Consider the following 9,186-nt stretch of genomic DNA (forward strand, 5'->3'; position numbering starts at 1 on the left):
GCTCTTGTTGTTGTTGCCACTCTTCTTCTTCTTCTCCCAATTCGCCAGAGCGCGCAGCAAACAACAAAACACACAGTGCTCAAAACCGCGATATCAACTGGCGTAAAAAAACGTTATCACTCGACTTTCGCTAAACAACTCCATTATGTCGACCGAAATGAAGGCAAACGTTCGAAAACCGCGTTCAATGCGAAAATCCGAAGATTTTAAGCCAACTCCAGTGGCCCGATTGTTTAGTGGTCCCTTTAAACGGGCTACATGCCAAACAGAGGGACCACTAAATATTAGGCGAAGAGGACGGCACAAGGCAGACATCGATAAACCAGCGGCCCAAAGCAACGCTGCAAAATGTTTGTAAACAGCTGACGAGGCCGCCAGGTGGCGCCCGCGTGCGGGCATTGCCAGATGCGAAAAATCCACCAAATGCTGCCCTGCATTGTGAACGCCATTTTTATTGCAAGAAAGAAAGCCTGAATTTTCAAGCAAAAACGCGAGTAATTAACGTGTGATTATTGTGAAAAGCCAGCGCGAATATGATTTAATCGAGGACCAATAGTTTCGGGGTGCGAGCACAGCGAGCGGCGCTACAAAGTTGCCATTTTTGGAAAGTCGAAGGAGGTGTGTGTGTGTCGATACGACCAAAAAAAAAAACTGAGGCACAAGAAATGCCCAGTAATTGTATAATAAATTTGCCTAAAAAAGGTTAAATATGCAGCGCAAATTGGCTAGAAATTTGTTTATTCATAGGGCAATTGAGTATATTTTAGTTTTCTACTCACGAATTGCTGTATTTCTAACTATCCAAATGTGTTTTTGTATGTGTGTTTGAGGTCTGCAAAGATGTCTCAAAAATGAGACGCCTGCAAAAGGGGACTAGAAATGGTATATTGAATTTGATTTAAATGGGATAAATTCGTGTCCAATATGGTTTTTTCATTTACCTTTTGAGTTTTTCTATATAAAAACGTGTAGTTCTAGGTTCCTGGGTTGGAAAAGTATATGTGGAGGAATTTCGCAAGGTCTTTATAACACGACATAAAAAAAATCCAAGTAGTAGTTTGTAAAAAAAAGGACTACAACTATTTTAAAGGGTTTAATTATGTTTTAAAGTTCAACAGGTCTATTATTATTAATATTAATATCATAATCTTAAATTTCATATTTATATATTATTTTATTATTTTTTTGTAGGGACTTATTTTAAGTAACTCAATAAAATGAGCAGTACAATTAATAATGCTAATAAATAAGAATAATAATATTAATAAATTATACTAATAATACGTAATATGAATAAATAATAATAATAAGTAATGAAAATAAATTATAATAATAATAAGTAATGTGATAATTTTAATATCTAACTCTCTCTTTCAAACCCTTTTATAGGAGCCTAAAAATGGAGCAATATATAGTGCCCCTGGAGGAGCCCGTCTACTCGGATTTGCAGGTAGTGCAAGTGCCCCAAGATGAGGTGGGGGTGAGTAGTATCAAGAAACCTCTATAAAAACTCAACTAACCCCCTTTTCCCTTTAGTCCTTGGTCCTGCAGGATGACCAGCAACTAGTATTCAACGAACAGCAGCAAGTTGTCTACCAAACGGCGGCTCCTGCGCAATATCAACAGCCCCAGCAGTCGGCTGCACCCACATACCACATAATCGGAGGCGACGATCTCGCCCAGCAGCAGCAGCAACACCAACAGCAGCAGCAGCAGCAGCAACAGCAGCAGCAGCAACAACAAGTTGTAATGCATCACCAGCAGCATCAAGTGCAGCAGGTTCACTATCAGCAGCAGCCAGATCCCCAGCAGCAACAATTGCACCTGGAGCAACAGCAACAGCAGCAGCAGCAATATGTGCAGCACCAGCAGCAGCAACCCGCCATCCAGCACACGCAACAGATTTACTACACTTCCGAGCAGGTTCTGCAGCCCAATGCCATTGTACAGCATATGCAGCAACAGAAGAAGCAGCAGCAAGTGTTGCAGCAACAACAGCAGCAGCAACAGCAGCAGTATCAGCAGCATGCACCCACCTACCAAGTGCAGGCTTCGCCCCAAGGGCAACCCCAATTGCTGCAGAGCCCCCAGCAGCAGCAGCAGCATCCGCAGCAGGCGCAACAGCAGCCGCAAACGCTGCAGCTGCAGACATCGCCGGCCCAGCAGCAACCGCAGCAGCATCAGCAGATCGTCTACCGCATGACCACCACCCAGCAGCCACAAAGACCTTTGGGGGTAAGTTACTGATTAATACAGGCTTTGTTTTTCCCATCACTTCAACATTTACACTTTAGATGCTCAACAACACGCACGTAATTGTCCAGCAGCAGCCGGTTTTAATCCAAGCTCCGCAGCATCAGGAGCTGATTATGCGCCAGGCGGCCATCCATCCGTACAACAATCGCGTCGTTTATGCCACCTCACCGCAACAACAGCAGCAGCAACAACAGCACGTCATCCAGCAGCACGTACAGCAGCAACAGCAGGTGCAACAGCAGCAGCAGCAACAGCAGGTGCAACAGCAACAGCAGATGCAACTGCAGGCCACGGCGCAAACAGCCCACTTGGTTCAGGCGCGTGTGGTTCCGCAGCAGACGCAGAACGTGGTCTACCAGCAGTTGCAGGTGCAAAAGGTGCAGCCGCAACAGCAGCAGCAGCAGCAACCTCAGTTGGTGGCGCAACAGCAGCCGCAATTGGTGACCACCACAGCCGCCGGGGGAACGCAGGTTGTGCGAGCTTCCTTTAGGAAATCCGCTCGAGGAGGCGCTGTTTTGGCCAGACCAGGAACTCTGATAACAACCAGGCCCACGCTCACGCCCACAACGATTGTACGGCAAGTGAGGCCGCGAGGAGGAGCGGTGGGAGGTGCAGTTTCCGGCGGAATGGTGAGGAATATGCGTCCTGCAGGCGTGCGACCCACTCGAGCGCAGTTGGTGGTTCAAACCAGCGGTGAGGGTCCCACCATGCAAATTGTGACCCAGGCCCAAATGAAGCACATAACCATCAGCACGAATCTCGGCCAGCCGCAACAGCAGCAGCAGCAGCAGGCGCAACAGCAATTGCAGCAGCAGCCGCGTCACATTTACCGCACTCACATGGTCACCGAACAGCAGCAGCAACAGCAGCAGTCGCAACAGCAACCGCAGCAGCACCAGCACATGCTAATGATGCGCCATGCTCCAATTCGCTACCGAGCTCCTGTAACCCTAACTTCCGCTGTAACATCACCCGTGCCGGCACCTGCTCCCACTGCTCCTGCTCCTTCTCCTTCGCCCGTTCAGTCGAGCAACATAGGCATGGATCTGGAGGAGCGCATTCAGGCGGCGGTGCTCAAGAAGGAGCAGCAGAAACCGGTGCCACAGCCGGTGCAGCCCATGCAGATTGGAACGGGCACTACTCTAACCACTTACTATCCAAGCGGCGGAGCTGCAGCGCAAGAGGAGGAGCAACAGCAGCAGCAGCAGGTGGTGCAGAGTCGCCCGGCCAGTGGAGCCAGCATGACTTTAGCGGAGTACAAAAAGAGGCAAACTCTTTCGGCATCGCCTGCTCCAGTGCCTCCACCCAATCCCGGCCTGACAGCCATGAGACCCACTGCTCCAGGAGCCCTCGTACGTCCCACGGCCAAGATACAACCCACTGGAGGTTTGCCACCTGGAACCAGAATCATGCAGCCGCAAAGAGCCGTTCCCGCGGCTGTGGTGGCTCCACTTCCGGCGCCCGCAGCCGTCACTCAGGGATCGTCGGTGATGAAAACCTCGCACAACAACTACGAGATTCACTCGCAACATGTACTCAACAATCGAGCCGGCCAGGAGATAGCCGAACGCGACAAGAACAGCGCCAAGATGTTGGTCATCCTGGCAAGCGGCGAGCAGCGTTTGATTACATTCACGCTGCCCCGTGAATCCTGCACGGTGCAGGATCTCCTCGAGCAGGTGGGTGTGCCCTTTGACCACAACACCACCATTCAGTGTGTCGAGCATCGCGGTGCCAATGTGGATTTTGTCGTAACCGTGGGCTTTACCGTGCACGAATCGGCCAGCGAGCTGATTTCGCGCGCCGAGGAGAGCCTACAGATGAATCGTTCGCAGGAGAACCAGGCAGCGCCAGCAGCGGCAGCTAATCCTAATCCTCAACCCAATCCAAGTCCCTCGCCGGCCTACGCTCAAGCAAGTGCCGCCGCCGAGCAGGCGAAACGCGAGGCAGCCAGTTCGGCGGCCAGTGGAAATACCTCAGTTGGAACAACGGCGGTAGCATCAGCAGCATCTGGAGCTGCTCCCTCGGAGGGCAGGAAACTGATCGATGGCTTTCTGGCCGTCTGCCAGCTGTGCGGCTTCACGGGAGTGGATCACGCCCGCTGCGAGCGGTGCAAACGTGTCTTCCCGGAGCCACCGAAGCGGAAGTCCTACATGCCCAAGAACAGTGCCGCATCCTCGCCAGCTTCCTCATCATCCAGCGAAGCGGTAACGGCAGCCACTTCGGCGGCGGAGAAGAAACGCGAGCTGGCAGCTGCCCGGTTTAGCCAAAAAATGGCAGGAGTCGCCTACACTGGAGTGGGAGTTGGAGCACGCGGACGCGGATCGTTGGCCATGCGGGGCGGAAGAGCTCGAGGCGGCAGACGGGTGGCCGAAGTGGATCCCGTGGTGCTGCTGAGCAGCGAAGATGAGGCGGATGAGGGTGAAGGAAATTCGGATTCGGGAAATGTAAGTTGTAATATATTTATAATATACTATATCATAGTAATTGATTTTTTATTTTTTTAAGCAACCGAATAACAATTCTAAGTTAAACTCCAATGGCAATCTGCATGAACTTTCCGCCGCCTTTGCCTGCGAACCAAATCTTCCGGAGATCGATGAGGAACCTTTGTACAAAGGTAAGACTAAAACCTAATTATAGCCTTGAGATAATATATACTATCTGTGATTGGTCGATTCTCTTTCGTGTTTATATATATCGCGAAGAAAAAGTTAGTTCTTGCAGTTCTACAGGCAGTCAGGCTATTTATATACTTTTAATAAATTCTGAGGTAACATTTCTAGGGGAATTTATTAATAGCAATCTATATTTTTATTTAAAAAACCTTAAAAATCTATTTTCCCATAACAATAGTAATTTTTATTATAAATAGATTTTGGAATTTGATTAAATGTCAAAAAATGTTTATCTAAAGAGTAGTGATATTAGATAAAAATCTTTTTTTCCATATCAATATAAACTAGTAATTTTTAGTAAAAATAGATTTTAGAATTTGATTAATTGTCAAAAAAAAATAATTATCTAAAGAGTAGTGATATCAGATACTTATATGTAGAAAATCAGGGATACATAGTTTTACAGTTTGAAATAATAGTTTATTTGAACATTTTATTTGAATATATTTTCCTTAAATTAGTTCAGATCCGCTTAAAAACAAATTGATAAATGTAAATTTATTGTAATTAGCATTTAGCTACTTTTCACTACCTGTTTGTTTTCGCGCTAGATTTGGCTATTAACTAGCTGCTAGCCACACAGCTGCATAGCAATGTTGTGTGTGCAGTTATTTCGTGTTGGCAATGCCGGTGGACAAGCGCTGCGCCATTAGCCCGCCAGAGGGCGCCACCGCCAGCCAGAGCACGCCATTTTTACGGTCCGTCTAAGAAGAAGAAGAGGAAGAAGAAGCAGAAACGCAAAGCGAATGCGTGAAAACACCGTCGTTTTCCACATTCTTTTGCAATTTTCCGTAGTTTTGCAAGATTTTAATTGTTATTAATAAGGAATTTTAACGACAGAGACTAGCTGAAAGACACTAGCGACTATGATCGATGAAGGTAAACGGGGGTGGAAGTCGAAAAATCGCGAGTGATGGGGAAAAATGTGACTGGCAGCCACGAGGAAAATGGTATAATTACGGATTTCTTTTTACCCCTCACAGATTTCAGGCGTAGCGATGTTACGGATTTGTCTGAAATCGCCGAGACGGAACAGTTTTCCACATCCCTGAGATGCAGCTGCGTGCGTTTGGTGCCCTACAGATTCGAGATCACGGAGCCGGTAAGGCGTTACCCCTACTTCACCACTTCCCCTGCCCTTGAAATGTGTATAATACATTTTTCTAATCGCCTATTCGTATTCCCCAGGTGGCCTTCACCTCGAAAGGCGTTCGCATCGCTGGGATTCTGAAGGACAAGGACGAGAAGTTCGTGCTGCACATCCACAAGCAGGAAGTGATCAAGGTCATCGCCCACTTCGGCAATGTGGAGCCCGCCCAGCCGCTGGTCACGCTATATCTCCTCAAGACCTGCGCCGAATATGTCAAGAATCAGCTCCAACTGCCCGACGATCAGCCGAATGAACGTGAGTCACTAGAATTAACGATCTTTAGCTATAGTAACTACTTTTGTCAGAAAAAAAGAGGAAAATATATTTCGGTATATGCAAAATAGTCTTATTGTGTCATAGTTAGTAGTAGTGAGGATCCTAAGAATTGCTTATTGGAGGGCTTTATGATTTTCATTAATTATTTTAAATTTATTTTAATAAATTATAATTTATCATACATTTTAATAGTATGAATAATGTTTTTTCAATCTTAGTACGTTTTTTTTTTGGTTTGATTTAAATTTTTTTTGGTGACGCTTTAATAATTGTATTTTATGTATCAGTAAAACATAAATTTAAATTACAAAATATTCTTTTTTTTGAGAATCTGTATTTTTTACATAATTATAATTTATCATTTTAACAGAGGTCCTTTGTTTTTTTTAATCTTAGTACGTTTTTTTGTTTAGATTTAAATGTCAAACCGTTTTTGGTGACGATTTATTAATTGTATTTTATTAATCAGCAAAAGATAAATTTAAATACAAAAATTTTGTTAATACTTCTGAACCCAATATCTATTTTTGAGAATTTAAATTGTAAATTTATTTTGTAAATTTAAATTACAAAATTTTGTTAATACTGTTTTTATCCCCAATATCTTTTTTTGAGAGTTTTTACTTATCAATTTCCTTTCGTAGCCTTAAGTACACTTACATTTTAGTACACATTTTTTACTCCATTAATATCAAATTTATCAATTCCAGAAATGGGCTTCAAGACGCACAGCTTTCACACTCGCCGCCTGATCCTGCTCTTCGACAGCGTATCCATGTCTGCCCGCGGCATAATCAAGTCCATGTTCAACTGTGTGGACGAGATATCCTCCACCGATGCCGCCGAGATCCTCGAGAGAATTGCGGACTCTGATCGCAAGACGCAGGACAAGAGCTCCCAGCCGCCGCCGCGCCAACTGAGAACGGACGAGCAGGTCAGCCTGCTGATGTATCCGCCGAAGGGAACCGGCAGCCTGTGCATCCGCATGGAGGACTACGTGTGCCTCACCAAGGAGTCCTACCTCAACGACATCATCATTGATTTCTACCTGCTCTGGCTGAGGAATACGCTGATTCCGGAGCCTCAGCGCGAGCGCACGCACATATTTAGCACATTTTTCTACAAGAGATTGACGACGCTAACGCGTCCGGCGGACATGAAGCAGACGGCGGCACAGAAACGGCACGCTCGAGTGCAGAAATGGACCAAGGTGGTGGACATATTCGACAAGGACTTTATTATAGTGCCCATCAACGAGCAGTCGCATTGGTTCCTGGCCATCATCTGTTTTCCCAACCTTAAGGGTCCCGTAACCTTTGATACCAATCAGCCTGTGGAGCCGCAGCACTTGAAGCGTCCGAGGGGCAAGAAGGTGTCGCTGCAGATTGGCAACACGACCATCACGCCGCTGACAAAAAGGGGTGAGAGTGGTGGGCAACTGCCGGCGGCTCTGACGGCGGACAATGTCTGCCGGATAGCCGACGACGAGAGCGAAAGGGACGAGGCGGAGGGCGATGACAGCGACATGGCTTCGGAGGATAGCGAAAACTCCAATTCGGCCAAGGAACCAGCCACCAGCACGACAGCAAATTCCACCACCAGCAGCACGCCTAGTCAATCGACTCCCAGTGGCGGTCCAGCGAGGAACATTGCCTCCTCCGACGATGTGCCCGCTGTTAAGCAACCTCTGATCCTCATCTTCGATTCCCTGGCCGGCGCCTCGCGAAGTCGCGTGGTGGCCACGCTGCGAGACTATCTGACATGCGAGTATCGGGTGAAGAAGCCGGATGCGCAGGCGCACGTCTTCAACAAGGACAACATGCCGGGCCACTGCGTCAAGGTGCCGCAGCAGAACAATTTCACCGATTGCGGCCTGTATCTGCTGCAGTATGTGGAGCAGTTCTTCAGCGAGCCCATTAGAGACTATAGGCTGCCCATCAAGCAGCTGACCAATTGGTTTGATTTCCTCACCGTCACCAAGAAGCGCGAGGATATCGCCAATCTCATCCAGCAGCTGATGGACGAGGGCAACCAGCAGCAAAGGCATATACTGCCAGTGATTGAGTTCCCCACGCTGAACGGCCAGCTGGTGGAGTATCCCGAGGATACGGAGAGCGCTGAGTTCGAGGAGGAGGAGGGCCATGACGACGATGAGCCCACAAGTGAATTGGTGGGTTTTTTTATCGGATTTGTAACTGATTTGGTGACTAACTTTAGGGTTTTTTTCTAGCATGATGAGAACAATGCCGGCACCGACATGGAAGTGGATCCTGTGAACGAGGAGAAAACCTCCGCTGTAACCACAGTCGCTGCTCCAACGACGACGACGGCCACGACTGGCAAGCGGTTCGTGCTGAAGCGGCGTCTGCAAAACGGATCCATTTCGAGTCCCAGCAATGGCAACGGCGAGGCCAGCAGCAATGGCGGTGCACTGATGCCCCAGCTGGTGAGCACAGCGGCGGCGGCGGCGGGAGTTTCGGCCGGAGTTCCCCACCTAACGACGCCACGTGGACCGAGCGGCGGCCTGAAGATTCGCAAGATCGAGCCGTAGCACCCGGCGATTCTCGCCCTGCAAATGCCCCACCTGCCTGCGCTGCTACAGCTGCCACAGCTGCGGCTGCCACACCAACACCTGTAAATACGCCATTACACATTACATTGGTTATTTCTATGTACTCTATGTATCTAAACATTTGCCCCTAAAAACTAAAAACTAAACTAAAACTTACAAAAAATAAAGACTTCAATACTATGTATGAAATACAAGAAACTGGTAAGGGTTTTTGAAAAGGAAAATTTGTTTGGGGAGTGGAGAAAGTTGGTCTA

The 9,186-nt window shown here is 47.5% G+C and overlaps 1 protein-coding gene across 4 annotated transcripts; it reads left to right on the plus strand.

The window, feature by feature from the left end:
* Window positions 1-35: 35 nt before the first annotated feature.
* Window positions 36-9,112, plus strand: velo (sentrin-specific protease 6 veloren). Of its 4 annotated transcripts, none has more exons than XM_017155076.3 (9): window positions 45-618; window positions 1,390-1,480; window positions 1,537-2,235; window positions 2,295-4,703; window positions 4,765-4,876; window positions 5,918-6,036; window positions 6,123-6,339; window positions 7,071-8,530; window positions 8,591-9,112. In XM_017155076.3, exons 2-9 carry the CDS (start codon window positions 1,400-1,402, stop codon window positions 8,909-8,911), a joined length of 5,418 nt encoding a protein of 1,805 aa, XP_017010565.2. In that variant the 5' UTR covers window positions 45-618; window positions 1,390-1,399; the 3' UTR covers window positions 8,912-9,112. The 4 variants fall into 4 exon arrangements, with proteins under 4 accessions (XP_070071823.1, XP_017010565.2, XP_070071822.1 ...); XM_070215721.1 differs by having other exon boundaries at window positions 1,390-1,450; XM_070215722.1 differs by lacking the exons at window positions 5,918-6,036; window positions 6,123-6,339; window positions 7,071-8,530; window positions 8,591-9,112 and adding an exon at window positions 5,486-5,801 and having other exon boundaries at window positions 36-618.
* The last annotated feature ends 74 nt before the right edge of the window (window positions 9,113-9,186 follow it).

The sequence above is a fragment of the Drosophila takahashii genome, chromosome 3L (genome assembly GCF_030179915.1).
Source record: "Drosophila takahashii strain IR98-3 E-12201 chromosome 3L, DtakHiC1v2, whole genome shotgun sequence".
Classification (NCBI taxonomy): Eukaryota; Metazoa; Arthropoda; class Insecta; order Diptera; family Drosophilidae; genus Drosophila; species Drosophila takahashii.